This window comes from Thalassophryne amazonica, chromosome 6 (genome assembly GCF_902500255.1).
Source record: "Thalassophryne amazonica chromosome 6, fThaAma1.1, whole genome shotgun sequence".
Taxonomy (NCBI): Eukaryota; Metazoa; Chordata; class Actinopteri; order Batrachoidiformes; family Batrachoididae; genus Thalassophryne; species Thalassophryne amazonica.
The window spans coordinates 117,107,677-117,126,084 of record NC_047108.1 but is presented as its reverse complement, the minus strand read 5'-3'; the positions used below and the strand labels follow the sequence as shown (position 1 = coordinate 117,126,084).

At 42.1% G+C, this 18,408-nt stretch overlaps 1 protein-coding gene across 1 annotated transcript in view; it reads right to left on the bottom strand.

Moving 5' to 3' along the window:
• Window positions 1-3,666: 3,666 nt before the first annotated feature.
• Window positions 3,667-18,408, bottom strand: part of LOC117511725 (endothelin-3-like) — a 38,316-nt gene continuing 23,574 nt past the window's right edge. The window contains exons 3-4 of the mRNA XM_034171635.1: window positions 7,970-8,128; window positions 3,667-3,746 (exon numbers count right to left, since the gene is read on the bottom strand). Of these exons, the coding sequence (XP_034027526.1) occupies window positions 3,692-3,746; window positions 7,970-8,128 (214 nt within the window). The 3' untranslated portion in view covers window positions 3,667-3,691. The remainder of the gene's footprint in view (window positions 3,747-7,969; window positions 8,129-18,408) is intronic.

Below are 18,408 nucleotides of genomic sequence, written 5' to 3'. Positions count from 1 at the left end.
TTTTTAAATCTTTTGTTAAATTACAAGCCCTCCAAAATTTTGTCTTCAACTGAAAACACCAAATTTTAATGGTTTTAATTTATTTTCATGTATTCTACAATAATTGGTCACTTCTATATTGTGTCTAATCAACCAGTCAGTTCAGCAGCTTCACGCAAAACAGCATGTGGATCTGATCAACCAGAACATTTGGGGGTGTTGACCACATATCAGGGAGAATTGTGATCTGAACAATTTGGACTGAGCTGTGTGAGTGCTGGAGTCAAATAAAGTGGTTTATGAGACGGTGCTAAACTTCTGGAATTTTAACATATATGCATGTGTACAACTATCCACTGGGTGCCAGTTCTGTGGGCAGAAGTTCCTATTTATTCCGAGTTTTTGAACAAAACAAACAAAATTTTGTTTCATTGTTGGTAAAGCTTGAAGTCAATTATATCCGTTTACATGGGTGACATAGGAAAATGGTTTTCACCACCATTTAGATGCAGTACTAATACATTTAGAAAACAGCAGCTACTGCTGGTTTTTTCCCCCATGTAACCTATATACCAGGCGTACACTCACTGGCTACTTTATTAGGTACACCGGTTGCTTGTTAACACAAATAACTAATCAGCCAATCACATGGCAGGAACTCAATGCATTTAGGCATCGCCAGCCTGAGCCTATAGGCAATAAAGACAATAGCTAAGGGCGGCATCCATGGGGGGGGCACAAATGAGGGGAAAAAATAAGTAAAATTTCACTATTATTATATTAAAACTAGTTAACACTATCTAATGTAAAATAAATATAAGCCCATATTGATTAAACTGCATAGCAAAGCCTATTCAATAATAATAATGATGATAATGGTTTCCTCGCCCCCCCCCCCCCCCCCCCCACTCACCCCACCCCCACCTCCCCAAAAGTGTCTGATGAGCGGAGCCCTTCTTAAAAAAAAAAAACCAAACCTGGTGTCGGGACTTGTTACATGAATAACAAGTCAACAATGTAAAAACAGACCAAATTGTCTGGTGCCCAGGGGAGGAAAAAAGAAAATTCCAAGAGGAAAAACAGGACCAACTGAGGTAAAGTAAAAAATAATATGTGTGATGTATTATTTTTTTTTCTGCTGCATTGCATCAGTGTTAACATGCCTTCGCTAATTCCTAATCCAAAGGTATTTTGGGCTGAGATTCGCCTAAACTGACCAAACCCAAAATAAACTGTGTTTGGTTGGGGTGGGAATAGTTGGACGAGGGTTTGAGCGGAGTTCTTCCCCGTCATTCTGACAGACACGCGTCGATCTTCAGCGTCAGCAGCCGGCTGTTACATTCAACCCAACCTCAAGGGGGGTCTGGGGTTTGGGGAAGGGACACACTTACATTATGGTTAAGTTTAGTGTTAGGAGAAGGGGTGGGTTGGGAAATAGTAAAATAAAAACAAATTTTAAAACACATCACAAAAATGTCACTCATTTCATGACGGAGGCCTGAAAAAAGCATGAGACTGGGCTGGAAATGTCACACAGTTAAGCAAAGCAAAAATTTTCCCTGCTTGTAATAGCTACAAAAACATGCTATAACTTGTTTGTGTTTATTTGAGCTTTTACAGTTTGATTTTTTTCACAACATCAAAAAACAAAATAAAAATTCAGGCTTTTTATATTCAAATTTCTAAAATGATGCCCTGCTTTAAACTCACAGTGAAAAGCAATTTATGCATCATGAATTAAAAGAAATTAAAAATCTAAAAAACAAATGATGGTGTGAATAAGTAAGTAGAACACATACAAACCATCACTTTTACATCCAGTCTTCTTCAGAGAAGTCAGGGGATGGACACATGAACATTTCCAAGACACTTGGACTTTATTTTGCATCAGTTATGTAGAAATACAAACACTCTGGCACTCAGTAAATCTGTGTGAAGCAGACAGTCCTCAAAACCTGAGTGACTGTGCAAGAAGATGAAGTCATGATGCAGAGATTACTTTCACTATGAGTTTAAGGCATCATTTTCAAAATTTTAATACAAAAAAACTGACTTTTTTTTTATTTACTTTTTGATGTCTTCAAAATTTCAAACATGTAAAAGCTCAGCGGTGCACAAATTTTTTTCACAGAACTGTATTGCAGAATAGGTGCCTGATGGTGTCACAGACTCCTCTTTTCAGATGCTCCTTTGAGGCATTTAAGCATAAACCATGTGGTCTCAAAACAACTTTCATATGATGAGTTTCCTGCAAGGAAAATAAAGACAGTCAAGCTGTAGCAGGTGATATGAGGGTGAGAAGATGGTTTTTAGGTTTCTAATTTGTTCTACGTGTTCTAAACTGTTTTATTGAGTTGCTTCACATTATATTCTATTAAAAAACAGATTGTTTTAGTTTCTTGTGTGAGTGTGTATCTAAATGTGTAATGTAAGAAAAATAGATCATTTGGATTAGGTCGTGACTACTTAGTGTTGTGAACTTTAAACAATTCTGAAGCAGTGTCCCTTTAATTACTGACAACCCCCCAACTGGTACTTATTTCTGTTGGGTAATCCCAGCCAACCACATGAGGTGATTAAAACTTGGGCCTTTCGATCTTTATGACATCATATGAGCCGTGCACAGGTAAAATAGGCTAAACCTCAACATCAAAAATGTTTAAGATCATGGTCCCCAATATTACAAGCTTTAAAAATGTATGGTTTCTGCGACATCGAAAATTTGTCACTTTTTCTTAAATGCACTTTTTTCTCATACATTTAAAGGCCAATATCTCAAAATGACTGATAAATTGTTTGGTACCGACTCCACCTTTCACTGACTCATGCATACAGAGCTTTATGATGTCATAAGGCTGGCTCTTGAAATACCAGAAAAGTGAAAAGAGAGAAGAAAGATTCTGAATCAGATGCAGAGCTGTTTTAAAAAGTAGTCAACCCTTCCGTTACTCAACGACCATCTTCACACAGTTTCAGTGAAATAAATCCTCTACATTGAGTTACTGTGTACACAGACGGATGAAGAAGGGTCATCATCACATGACCCGCCACTGGGATCCCAGTTTGTGACATCAAATGAGCACATCTTTTTTTTTTTTAAACCAGTTTACACTTAGTTACAATTAAAATACCATCAACATTGCAGAATCACGGATGCATATCAGTGAGTTCAAGTCCACATGTTTGCTGCATCTTCTCACTGGATGGACACTTTTTGGCAGACAGACCCCGTGATCCTTCCTTTAGCGTTGTGCAGGTGTTTCGATACCTTCAGGCAAGATATCATGTTAAGCTTCAGTTCTGCTACAAACTGAGTTTATTTATATAACTGATCTGAAAGATAAGAGTCCACAACTCTGTTCTAAGGTGTGAATACCAAGTGTTGCCTGCTCAAGCCTGACAGGTGCTCAAGCATTGGATATTGTGTTAAAAGTTATCCTCGCACTCCTTGACACAGAGCCTGTGGGGTTGGGTACTGAATTCGCTGAAGAGTTCACGAAACCACTCGGCGTGATGGTACTTGCTTCAGAAGTTATGATGTTTAGGAATGTAGGCAGCAAAAAAAACATCAAAGCTCGTTCCTTGAATGGGAACATGCCTTTGGACACCCATGTGGCAAAGAGAACAGAGGGAAGAGGATTAATTATGTTGGTCCATTCCTCCAGGACAAAGAGCGAGAAAAGAAAAAAAAAAACGAAGCTGCCTCAAGGTGTCATCCAAGACCGCTCACTCTTTGGACGTTCCTCTTTGGTGCACTCTGCAGAGGACTTTGAAGAAAAATAGCAAATTAAAAGATGAAAGAGGTTCAACCATCAACATTAAATGTGTAGTCTCTTACATTGTTTTATAAATGGAACCAAATAGTTATTATGAAATACCTTTATTTCTCTGGTATATCACAAAATTGCAGCTCATTTTAATGTCGGTAAAGTATTTATTTTGCTGGAAATTCCATTGTGACTTTGCACTTGCACTCAAGGGGAGATCTTGCACACAACAAAGAGGAAGTGCATGCACAAGGTTTGAAAATAAAGCTGCATTTAGCACAAAATAGGAATTTGGAATTTTCAACTTATAACTAGGAAAAACATATCAACTAAACCTGTGATGAAGGGTAGTAAAATGTGTTAAATTAACACTGCCAGTATACATATGGTCCTACTCTGGTCAGAGTGGGACCATATGTTCAGTGTCCATGTTGATTTAACACTGGTGATTTTACTGTGTAGTCTTCCCACTGACTTCTTTTGGTAAACGACGTAAAAATGTTGTAACTGTAACTAATGTTAGCCCCCACCCCCACCCACCCCCATCACACTAGAGCGCTAATGCCATATGAATGGTCGTTCGAATGACATCCATGCAGTTCGTGCTGCATTCGACCTGCACTCGAATGCCTCGTACAGCGTTCCTACAGTAGTCGGCACATTCGTGTTTCACTCATGCTAGAAAACATTTGAACGGCAGTTGAGTTGCAGTCGTACTGCATTCTTACTGCTGCTGCTGTACAAATGGGCATTCAAACACCATTCGTGCATTTCGACCTGCAGTCGAGCTGCATTCAAATTCCTCGGACATCAGTTGTGTGGCACTTATTAAAATACACCAAATTGGCACAGCCTGCACGAATGTAGAGAACAGGCACACGACTGTCTTGCTGCATTCAAACTGAGGAATATTCGTACGGCGGTCACACTGCTGTGTGACTGCTAGCTCGAATGGCATATGAACTGCCATGGCATCCAAAATGGCAACCCACCAGCATTCGGAGCAGTCTGATAGTGTCAGCACATCCCAGTTGTGGTCTCCACCCACCGTGCATCCTGTTCGTGGTGCACAAAGGAAGTAGTGTAATGTGCAAAGTCTGTGGCACACAATCATTATCTGCGATGGACATGAACATTTTACAATCACACCAAATACACCATGCGTCACAGAGAGTCCGTGCATCTCTGTGACGTGCTGACACACAGTGCAGCCATCTGAACGGGGTCTAACAGCCATGTTAACATGAGATTACAGATGCATCCTCTTACACACGAGGTGGACTGACAGCGGATCTGTGACATCATGCCCATGCTGGACATTACCCTGTGACCACAGGCCCTGCACGTCAGTGCATCTCTGTGACCTGCTGATGCACACTGTGGCCATCTGGATGGGGTCTAACAGCCATGATATCATGATAATACGGATAAATCCTCTGACACATGAGGTGGACTGAGAATGGATCTGTAATATCATGCACAATACAGGTGTAAGTGGCGCACCGTGCAGAGCCTTTGACTCGCCGTGGGGCAGGGTGCCGCACAGCTGCACGTGATGTTACAGCTAAGATGATGATCATCATACACATACATTATGTAACCCATGAGAGGGCATGACCATGTATCTGTAACAGGCTGGTCAGGTAAGCTGCACAGCGAGTCAGTGCGTCTCAGAGCTGAACGGGCTGTCACTGTGATGCTGAGCATCATTTGCTGTGTATGACTGTTACATAAAACAAGTTTAAAAGACAAAAACGTAAAAGATGACAGGTTATATGTGCACCCCCACTGACGAAGAGGAGAGTGTAGAGGGTGAAAAGGGGGCCATCTGCACTCTGGACTCCAAATGTGCACACGCTGATGTGCACACACACACACACACACACACACACATACACACGGACCGGCTACCACTGGAATGGAGTGTATGATTGGTGTTAACACACACTTAAGGGGAAAACTTCTGTACCTACAAAACTTGCCAGCGTAGGTGTTTTGTTTAATTTATCTTATTTGAAATTTTCACGAAGAACCGCTGCATAAAAGCAGCACCGCATGTTGAATTTGAGAGCGCAAAGAGCGCCATGTTTGGTTGCTTTGTAGTGGCTGGTGATGGTGAAGCTTGCTAAGTTTTTTTTTTTTTTTTTTTTACTTAAATCTGCCACAGCTGTGTAGCTATAAATGACTGTTCTCCACCCTTCCCTGTTGGCAAGTCATATATCGGCACCATATTTTACCAGCAGCTTTACCAAGTCCAGGTTCCCGTCACTGACGGATGGTGGAGCGCCATCTGTCCTTCTGGGCTGAAGGAGTTGAAGCTAAATTTGCAGTTTGTTATGTTCTGCAGCAACAGTGCAGCTTCTTGGCATTGCTTTTCTTCACTGATTCTTGGAATACCCTCTGTAGTGTGAAACATGTCGACACACCTGCCTGGCTCATGATTGCAGCTCGGCTGGAAGGTGTTGGAGAAAGTAATTCCTGCCTGTGTCCTAAAGCTGATAATAATCATCTTCCATTATCAAGCGTCTGTGCTCAATGTCACAGATGAGTTATGAGCAGTCTTTAATATCTTTAATATGATGCGAGCATGACACCCAGCAGTGTGACACAGCAGGTCTTCAAAAGAGCAGACCACCACACCCACCCCCATTTGCTTTCCACCCAGACTTTGGGTTGTATGTACAGCATTAGAGGGGCATTCTACATCTTCCTGCTGCATTCCGCCAGCATTGTGTGGTTTCATCAAGGTCAAGGTCAAGGTTCAGTTTATTATCCCAAAGGAAATTTGTCTTGGGCTTGCAATGCTGTGGTTAAAATAGTAAAAACACATACAATCATACAACAACAACAACAAACAACAACACAATATACAATATTATGTTGTTTAATATATTCATGCTGTGTTGTTTTTATTCTTAATTTCATTCTGTCTTTATTTTTTGTGGGGGAGGGTTTATGTCCTCATTCGACCTGCACGCTGGCTAACCAACCTGGACTCGTGAGCTGCTGCATTCTGAACTGCACAAATCATTCAAGCCGGCTTCGTACCACATTCTGGGTATTCGTACGGCATTCATACGTGGTTGTACAAATGTCTGCCCCATACGAATGCAGCTCAAATTCTGTTTGTTTTTCCAATTCCTGTGATTCTTACGGCATTTGTGCTCTTGTGTGATGAGGTCATTAGCATTGACAATTGACACTGACCTGTGAGAGTTTCATCTCATCTAGCAGATATCCTGCAAAACTTCCCCATGAAATTGGTCTGGATTCTATCCCAGCAGAACCTCTGATGGCCTATTTTCTTGTTGTGTCCATGTACATTTATCTATTTCCATTTTACTTTTTTTGTTGGATGAGGCATTTTCAGTCATAATTACAGTCTACTGCATTTGCTTTAGCAACACGATGCCAACGCTAGCCTTGAATGGCATGCTGGGAAAGGGAGCTCACCACTGCGTTATGCCATCTTGCATGCATCAAAATCTAAAACTGTTTCCAAAACAGGCAAATTTTGATGATATTGGTGAAATAAATTTAAGTATAAATAATTGTGGTGCTGAAGAAAATCTTTGTTTTTTTTTAACCTTAATTTTTTTTTTTTTTTTAATGGAAAGGCTGCACCTTTCAAGAAATGTCAATGAGCGGGTTTCTGTTTCCTTATTGTTAAGCGAAACGTATCCAGATTCATTCCATGTGTCGAAGTACACAACTCAAAAATGACTAATCCAGTTGACCTTAACAAAGAGAATTTGTTGGAGTCATTTTCAACATTTTAACAACATCTTTGTTGATAGTAATTTATAACAAGTCGACCCACAGTTTTATATCACTGTTGCTTCTAATATATATTTTGGAAGGAAGAAAAACAAGCTCAGACAAAATGTGTCAAACTGACATTCCCTCCTTTTCATTTCTTATTGTTTCCAATTTGTTCACCTTATTGCTGAATCCTTTCAGTCCTGGACGACACGTGCACATTTTGTGTGGTACTTGTAATGAATGGGAAGACCAGTTTAACTACTCTGTTAACACATGTTGTGGTACTTGACACCACCAGGAAGCTTTAACAACTTTAATTTTATTGTTTTCTAGTGTTACAGCTTTTTATCTTATGTACATCTTGACAATTTGATTTTTAGTTTGGCATGTTGATGATAGTATCCTAACAGAAACCACATTCAACACAACCCAGTGTGGTTTATTTTCACAGACAAACTAACCTTGACAGACAGAAGCTGTGGCACTTAGGATCTGCCTCGGGCTTGGCACACACGCAGCGCTGATTCTTTGCCCCCTCAGCACCAGAGGATTTCCCACCAACTGCACGTCTGGACCGCTCATGTCCCTGGTAGTTTGACATGCCGTAGGGCACCGTGCGTCTGCGGGGTTAACGCCAACAGGAAACATAAGCAACCTTTTCTGTTCTCAGTAACAGTTATAGTGCAGCAGATAACAGAATATTTACAGAGGAATCCTTCAAATGGTGATACAAGCACCAAATGTGGCAATAGTACACCTTAAATATTACGCTTTTGAAAAAACCGACGGGCCACTTGAATTTTCAATAGGCGGCGATGTAGGGGGTCAGTTGAAGAATTACATAGGGGTCAAAATATAAAAATGCTTCAGTCATATTGAAAATTATACCACATTATTTGTCTGATTGTAAAGATTCCAAAAAGGCATAGTTTGGACTATCTATGACTGAATTCTATAGAGTTATGGGGTAAAAACAACAAGAATGGTGACAAAGTTCAGTTTCAATTCTGTTCTAATTTTGTTCAAAGGTGATGCAAATTAATGGTTGAGTTAATAGGGTTTCAAAAAGGAATAGTTTGCACCATGTATCATGCTTAGTTATCCCGTTACGGGGTAACATATGTCACATGTCATAGAATTCAATGGACGTCAACATTATTTGACCTTTACTTTAGAGACCAAGCATTCAACACAGTCAAAACTATTCCATTTATTAATCCAAGTAGCTCGATCAACAATTTGCACCATTTTTTATTAAAATTGGAGGAACTTTAACTTTTGACCCCTGTACAAACTGAAATTGACTTTTGTCACCATTCTTGTTGTTTTTACCCCATAACTCCAGAACATTCAGTCATAGACAGTCCAAACTATACCTTTTTAGTTATCATTATGATCAGACAAATAATGTGGTATAGGTTTCAATATGATTGGAGCATTTTTATATTTTAACCCCTGTGTAATTCTTCAAGTGACCCCTACGTGGCCGCCTATTAAAAATTCAAGTGGCCCGTCGGTTTTATCAAAAGAGCAATGTCTAAGGAGAATTTGTGCTGGATATGGTGCTTGTATTGTTTCAGTTATTTGCTGCACTATTATGTAAAAAGGGTTCCATGTGGTGATGACACCACAGAGATCTCCTTTTCAGTTCTACACCTCAATGTTGCTTTTGAGTCTTGACGTCAACTCTTAAGCCTGTAGCACATTGCAGATGTCACGCTCACGTCATGGCTGCGTTGCACAATGATTTTCAGTTAGGTGTCCAGTGTGTGCTAGGAATGTCCCCCTGTTGCATTTCTTTAGTCACAAACGTTTAAAAACAAAGTTGTACAATAAAATAGAATAAAACACAGAAGAGAAATAAATAACATAAAAAAAACAGCACCACGTGTTTACACGGGTGTGTAATTATAACCGTACATTCTTCATCACTGAGCAAATTTACCTCACAATTATCTCTCATTGCACACAGTTATATAATTTGTTGTATATGTCTGAATCCCTCTTCATGAAAATTATGCTGCCAAGAGCCACAAACATGACTAATATCACACTGAAATTTGCACAAAAGATATCTTGTGTTAGCACCAATTATGGAATGAGAGCCAAAAAGGCCCATATTGCTAATTGAACTTACAAGATCATTATCACCATTGTGCATCTTATCAATAAATTTAACACAACACTTAGCAAAATAAAGCTCGATCTTCTTTTTTCAACTGCTCCCATTAGGGGGCGCCACAACAGATGAGTTGTCTCCATCTCACCCTGTCCTCTGTATCTTCCTCTGTATCACCAACCTGCATGTCCTCCCTCAGCACATCTATAAACCTCCTCTTTGTCCTCCCTCTTCTCCTCCTGCCTGGTGGCTCCATCCTCAGCATCCTTCTCCCTATATACCCAGGGTCCATCTGCACGTCCAGTTTCTCAATCTCTCCTCTGACTTTGTCTCCAAACTGTCCCACCTGAGCTGTCCCTCTGATATGTTCATTCCTAATCTTGTCCATTCTCGTCACTCCTGGGCAATTCTATGGTAACAGAATTACAGCAGCAGCAGAATCTGGACATATGGCATCTAACCATGACAGATTAGCTCAGATTGTAATTCCATTACCATAGAATTGCCTTCCTAAAGAGAGTCACATCTTTAGCTCTGCTTCCTGTCTCTTTCTTAGTGCCACCGTCTCTTTAAACCGTCCAGCGTAGCTGGTCTCACTACTGTCTTGTAGACTTTCCCTTTCACTCTTGCTGATATTCTTTTGTCACAAATCACTCCTGCCACCTTTCTCCACCACCTCCACACTGCCTGCACACATCTCCAGGCTAGACTAAATCTGCTCTCCACTCTCACTGTAGATGTCACAGTGTCATCTGCAAACATCATTGTCCATGGAGACTCCTGTCTGATCTTATCTGTCAACCTGTCCATCACCATTGCGAATAAGAATGGACTCAGAGCTGATCCTTGGTGTAATCCCACCTCCACCATGAATGAGTCTGTCATTCCTACTGTGCATCTCACCGCTCTAACACTGTCCTCAACACTCATGCAATTTGAAAGATATGGCAAAATATTACAATGTGCCAGACTTTACATATAGCCTTTCTCAAAGCACAAAAAATGGTTTCAATTTCATTTGAGTGCAAGGGAAGAATTTGGCCACTACAAAACAAAGTACAAAACAACTCATTCCTGATGTTGTAGTTAGCATTTTTGAAATCAGCAAAAAACATATCACACTATGATTGAAATCTGCCGCATATTTGTCAGCAGTTAAATTAAAAATATCTTCATGAAGTTCATGACTCAAGTAAGTAACTTTATCAGCTCTAGGTATTCTAACATTATTTAAAAAGCGCTTTGAGCGTCTGATGCAGATGGAAAAGCGCTATATAAATGCAGTCCATTTTCTGGTTGAAGGTATTTTAGACCATTCTTCCTTACAAAACATCTCAGGTTTGCTGGTTTCTGAGCATGGACAGCCCACTTAAAATCACACCACAGATTTTCAATAATATTCAGGTCTGGGGACTGAGATGGCCATTCCAGAATGTTGTACTTGTTCCACTGCATGAATGCCTTAGTAGATTTTGAGTAGTGTTTAGGGTCGTTGTCTTGTTGAAAGATCCAGCCCTGGTGCAACTTCAACTTTGTCACTGATTCATGAACATTGTTCTAAAGAATCTGCTGATATTGACTGGAATCCATGTAACACTCAACTTTAACAAGATTCCCAGTACCTGCACTGGCCACACAGCCACACAGCATAATGGAACCACCTCCAAATTTTACTGTAGGTACCAAGCGTTTTTCTTGGAATGTTGTATTCTTTTTCAGCCATGCATACCGCCCCTTGTTATGTCCAAGTAACTAAATTTTAGTTTCATCAGTTCATAGCACCTTATTTCAAAATGAAGCTGGGTTGTCCAAATGTGCTTTAGCATACCTCAAGTGTCTCTGTTTGTGGCGTGTATGCAGAAAAGGCTTCCTCTGCATTACAACATAATACAGCATCTCCTTGTGCAAAATGCGCAGCAAGATCATGTTGTAGGTCTTTGGAGCAGGTCTGTGTGTTGACTATGACTGGTCTCACCATCCTTCACTTCAGCTTATCTGAGATATTTCTTGGCCTTCCACTTTGTACCATAACTATCACTGTGCCTGTGGTCTTCCATTTCCTCACTATGTATGTATATATATATATATATATATATATATATATATATATATATATATATATATATATATATATATATATATATATATAGTTTTGTGTGGTGTACAGTAGCTCTGTGGGAGCACCCCAATTTCATTGTACTCTCCCCATACAATGACAGTAAAGATGAGTAAGTCCCTTCGGCTGCTCCCTTGTTTGCACTCGGGGTCGCCACAGAAAATCCAAGGTGGATCTGCATGTTGAATTGGCACAGGTTTTACACCGGATGCCCTTCCTGACACAGTTCTATGTTACATGGGGGAGGTTCTCTTGCCACATTACACAGTGGTTCTGTAATAGTTAAAAATTTTTTAACTATTAGAGAAAAAATTACTCATAACCATCCCAAAGACGTATCGTTACCTTTGGCTGCTTTCAGTGATGCCGGTATTTGGTTAGACTCTTTCTCTCAGATTGTTCTGTCTGAGTTATTTTCATTAGTTACTTCATCCAAACCATCAACATGTCTATTAGACCCCATTCCTACCAGGTTGCTCAAGGAAGCCCTACCATTATTTAATGCTTCGATCTTAAATATGATCAATATGAGAAATCTTGGAGTCATTTTTGATCAGGATATGTCATTCAAACTGCATATTAAACAAATATGTAAGACTGCTTTTTTGCATTTACGCAATATCTCTAAAATTAGAAAGGTCTTGTCTCAGAGTGATGCTGAAAAACTAATTCATGCATTTATTTCCTCTAGGCTGGACTATTGTAATTCATTATTATCAGGTTGTCCTAAAAGTTCCCTGAAAAGCCTTCAGTTAATTCAAAATGCTGCAGCTAGAGTACTGACGGAGACTAGAAGGAGAGAGCATATCTCACCCATATTGGCCTCTCTTCATTGGCTTCCTGTTAATTCTAGAATAGAATTTAAAATTCTTCTTCTTACTTATAAGGTTTTGAATAATCAGGTCCCTTCTTATCTTAGGGACCTCATAGTACCATATCACCCCAACAGAGCGCTTTGCTCTCAGACTGCAGGCTTACTTGTAGTTCCTAGGGTTTGTAAGAGTAGAATGGGAGGTAGAGCCTTCAGCTTTCAGGCTCCTCTCCTGTGGAACCAGCTCCCAATTCAGATCAGGGAAACAGACACCCTCTCTACTTTTAAGATTAGGCTTAAAACTTTCCTTTTTGCTAAGCTTATAGTTAGGGCTGGATCAGGTGACCCTGAACCATCCCTTAGTTATGCTGCTATAGACTTAGACTGCTGGGGGGTTCCCATGATGCACTGAGTGTTTCTTTCTCTTTTTGCTCTGTATGCACCACTCTGCATTTAATCATTAGTGATTGATCTCTGCTCCCCTCCACAGCATGTCTTTTTCCTGGTTCTCTCCCTCAGCCCCAACCAGTCCCAGCAGAAGACTGCCCCTCCCTGAGCCTGGTTCTGCTGGAGGTTTCTTCCTGTTAAAAGGGAGTTTTTCCTTTCCACTGTCGCCAAGTGCTTGCTCACAGGGGGTCGTTTTGACCATTGGGGTTTTTACGTAATTATTGTATGGCCTTGCCTTACAATATAAAGCGCCATGGGGCAACTGTTTGTTGTGATTTGGCGCTATATAAATAAAATTGATTGATTGATTGATTGATGGTCTAGTGGTTAAGGTGCTGGGCTTGAGTCCAGAAGGTCATGGGTTCAAATCCCCGCCTGACTGGAAAATCACTAAGGGCCCTTGGGCAAGGCCTTTAATAACCTATTGCTCCCAGTGTGTAGTGAGCACCTTGTATGGCAGCACCCTGACATTGGAGTGAATGTGAGGCATAATTGTAAAGCGCTTTGAGCGTCTGATACAGATGGAAAAGCGTTATATAAATGCAGTCCATTTACCATTTACCATTTACATGGAGAAATGTGGCAGGGGTGAGATTTGAACCCAGAACCTTCTGCACTGAAACCAAGCACTTTAACCACTTGGCCAATGACAATAAAGACTATTCTATTCTATTCTAAGATACAGATTGTCCGTCTCAGCTTACTTCCCCAGCTAAGGCAGGTACCAATTTACAGCTGGGTGAACTGGGACAACCCAGATGAAGTGTTTTTTTGTTTGTTTGTTTTTTTGTTTTTTTTAAGGACACAGAAAGATGGCCAAGGCACACATCTGGTATCAAACCTCAGTCTTTTTATTAATATTCTTACTCCTGTCCCACAGACCTGCCTGCATTTGTTTTGGATAAATGGCAGTGTTACAAATAAAACTAAATACTTTTGACTGCTGCGGCTCAGTGGCAGCAGATAATTGAGATCTGGAGGCATAAATTAGTCACATTGGTGTCTGGATGGAAGGATTGGAGGAACGCATCAGGGGTACTGAAGAACAAGGCAAGAGTTAAGCATCAGGGCCCATATGCACGGAGCATCTCAAAGTCCTCTCAAAGAGCTCCTAACTTCGCCTAAAATTTCCTGGCAAGGAATCTTAGCCTGAGAGTGAGCCAGCAGGTGTCTGAGAGTGAGTCTGAGCAAGAAGGAGATTGAAACTCCCATTGCTAGGTATAACATGGTCCTGTAATGCCGTGTTCACACCGGGCGCGATCAGACGCTACAAATTCACGGGGGTCACGTGGCGACGGACGTGCCTCCTTCGCCCGGTGTGTCGCTCTGCTTTTGCTGCAAAAATTTGCCCCGGTGCGTCATCAAATAGGAGGAGCTTCCATTCCTCTCGCCGGCTCCGGTTGTCAGTCAAGTTAACATGATGGAGCGACCTTGATCACATGGAGCGAGTTGTTGTGGAAAGCTGACAAATGTCATGAGACATTCCCAATTCAGGGAGTATCATTATTTGCTGCAGGAGCTGCGTCTGGATGAAGGCCGCTTTCAGTGGTCCTTCCGCCTCTGTGGGACCCAGTTTGAGGACCTCCTGTCCCGTTCACGCGCGCACATGTAAACAATTTAAAAAAAAAGAAACTCTGCTGCCTGCTACGGGGCTGCTGCAATGCAGGAATGTAATCTTACGTGTCACAGTGGGTTCCTAGATGTCAAAAACCTAATTAGACACCAAGATGAAGTCTTTCGGTCAATTAATTTAAGAGATATACCATATTTACCAGATATTCATGTTGCATTGGCGGTCATACTGGATTTTTGAGTTTTATGCAAATTACTCAAGGCTGAGAGCTCCACACCCACCGTGATGTCATTCTGGGGATTCCAACCACACATAATTAACAGAGAAAATATTAGATAAAACAAGGTTAATCTCCACGGCTGCCAGACTGATGAGCTTTTTAATATAAATTTGTGCATGAACGTTTCTCTGATCATTCATAAAAATCACATAAACTATTCTTACAGTAGGAACTTAAAAAGCAAAAGAGATTGAAGTATTCCACAGGTTACTACAGTTTATGTTGCATCAGATGTGAAACTGAACAAAATGCCAAACAAGTGCGGTTTGTTTCTTAATGCCACACCAATATTTATCCTGCTGGGATCCAACTGATGACTCAGGTCACAAGTCTGCTTCTCTTACTTTTATGCACCCATGGCTGTTTCATTGGCCCTGCACACCTGGTTCCCACTGGCCTAATCACAGCATAAATTCCTGTTTTTGTGCCTTTGTAAAAGTAATAAAACCGTTAAGCCTCGCCTGTATTCTGTTTTTCTCTTCTCCTGTTTGGCTGTCCTGCTGTTTGGAACCCAGCTTGACCTCTGTTCAAACCCAAAGGGGGCTGTTTTCAACATATTCAGACTGCCTGACCTGTTAGTGAACTGTGTGCCTTCACCATGAACTTAGGAAAGTTCAACAAGCCAGAACTTCCCTTATTTCCCTTGGGAAACGGTACCAGGGGATAACGACGCCAACACAAACTCCCAAAACACCTACAAGATGGTTTGTGGTCTGCATCAGCCATTATCTTCAAGCTGAACTCACCATGTATGGGTTGAAAACATTTACATAAGATATTCCATGAAGAGACTTGTGCATTTTGGGTGTGGCCACTGCGTCTTAGATTCCAGTGGCAGAGCCAACATAATGCCTGTTCCCGACAGCTGTGTTTCTGAACTGCTCATGTGTGCAAATATTCAAACAGCCAACGTTTCTGCTGCAGAATTGAGCAGTAGTGTTTTAAAGGTGAACCCACCTATGGATACCATGAACCCACCTGAGTGTTGTGTTCGATATTTTCCACCCATTTTCCAAGATGGCAACTTGTCCTTGTTTGCTCAGTGTTTGTCTGTTTTTACTGCTTTGGATGGATTTTATTGCCTTTTTCCCACTTCTGAAAAAGGTTTTTACTTTGCTGTTACTTAATTTATTTGAAGTATTTTGGATATTTTAGGGACTGTGGCCTATTTAACCTATTATTTTTGTGAGCTGCTCTGAGGACTTTGGCTGCTCCATTTGTTCTGAGGCCTGTCCTCTTGCTGCAGCTACTCAGAGATGTAGGGATCTGCTACAGTGTGGCCTGTCTTTAGCCTAAAACTGTAGCAGCAATACAACAACACACACTGCAAGTCAGCAACACATAGACGTTTGCTTATAGCCTGGAACTGTAGCAGCAACTCAGCTATATTGGCTAGTTGGGCTTGATCTGGGTGACATCTACCCTGCATTGAGGCTAGTGCTGTTTTGCTGGGGCCTGGTTCACCATTCTGGGGCCTGTGCTGGTTGCTGAGGTCTTCCTCATCATTCTGAGAGGTCTGTGCAGCTCACTTATATCTATTTACTCTGCATTGTCAAGTGTTGAGTGTTGTGTCTACTGACTGCATGGGACTTGGGGGCAAACGATTGTTCCTGGTAGAGCACATCTAAGAATGCGTTTAATGTATGGGACATGGCTCACAGCTGCACTTGCACTATGGCTACAGTACAAACCGTGCAACCACCAATCCAAATGGCGCAGGACATGAACTTATCATCTGATCTGCCTGGAGATTTATCTCGACTTCAAAGCCTTCAACCTCTCCATAATGACTTCACGCTCTGAAAGAGATCATGCTTGGTTCCAACATACCAAATGTCCAATTCATTATGTAAAGTTACGAAGCAGAGATTGTTGCTTGTTTTATTATTACTCCTACCTGGTAACGTGCAACCAAACCCAGACACCATCTGATTTTAAATCCTTGTCTGGTCTTACAATTGTTCATCTGAATGTGCGCAGTTAGTTATCAAAGATGGCTATATGCTCAGGATTTGGGTTAAATCAACAGATGCAAATATTGTTGTAATTTCTGAAACCTGGCTGACCAAATCTGTTGCTGATGAAGATATTAATATGGTTGGATACAACGTTTATCATACTGATAGGCCTAAGAGATCATCTGTAAACAACTGGAATTTTTAGCACTGAATGTGGAAATTGTCTATGATAGGATGGGAGAATTGAATTGTTTTAACAAATATCTTCTATCTTCTGGCTCTTTGTTTGAATGTGTGGCATCTGTTCCTGTGAAATCTTGCACAGGTGTTGTGAAAGTGTCGTGACACGGACCCACAACAGGGGGCGTTAATGAACGGACAATGGATAAGCCAAAAGTAACAATTTAATGTTGTGAATCGCACAACGACGTACAGACAATAATAATATGGTGACTGTCAATCATACACCAGGTGACGTGTGGGCAGGCTCGACGATAGAAGACGCCTGGCGAGAGAAGAGCCGGATCCCACACAGCTTCCACCGCCAACGGAGCTGAAGAACACCGGAGCCGCCAAGCCCTGCGCCCCAGGTGGCCGCTGTCTTCAGCAGTCAGACCCGGTACTGCTGGCAGAGAACAGAGACAGTCCTGATGAGTGTGAGGTCGCAGACTCAGTAATCCCACAGTCTGTACACAATTAGGAGGGAGAACCTCCACCTCCAGCAACAATTTCACCCGTGCAGCTCCTGTTGGTCTCTTTCCTGGATGGAGTGAGAGACGAAGAACGTCGTCCTCTCACTGTCCGCCAATCCAGCCTCCGACAGAGCCCGCAGGAACACGGCTGCACACAGAACAATGTTTTGGACAACAATAATTACAGCAGAGAAGGTTACCTGAATGGTAGCTGATTTCTCGGCGGGGAGATGGAGTTGCAGTCCGGCCTTTAGGGTGGTGGTGATGAGTAGTGGATGAGTGACAGCTGGTACGGATGATGAGTGACAGCTGTCACTCCTGGTCACTCCGACGCCCTCTCGTGCTTGAAGCCCGCACTTCAAGCAGGGCGCCATCTTGTGGTGGTGGGCCAGCAGTACCTCCTCTTCAGCGGCCCACACAACAGGACCCCCCCCTCAACGGGCGCCTCCTGGCGCCCGACCAGGCTTGTCCGGGTGACGGGTGTAGAAGTCGGCCAGGAGGGCCGGGTCCAGGATGAAGCTCCTCTTCACCCAGGAGCGCTCTTCGGGGCCATAACCCTCCCAGTCCACCAGATACTGGAACCCCCGGCCCTTTCGATGGATGCCCAGGAGCCGGCGTACCGTCCACGCGGGCTCCCCGTCAATGATCTGGGCAGGAGGCGGCGCTGGTCCCAGGGCACACAGTGGTGAGGTATGGCAGGGCTTGAGTCTTGACACATGAAACACGGGGTGTATCCGCAGTGAAGCTGGCAGCTTCAGCTTCACTGCGGCCGGACTGAGGACTTTGAGTATGGGAAAAGGTCCGATGTACCTGTCCTTGAGTTTGTGGGATTCTACCTGCAGGGGGATGTCCTTAGTGGATAGCCAGACCTCCTGCCCGGGCTGGTATGCAGGGGCCGGGGAAC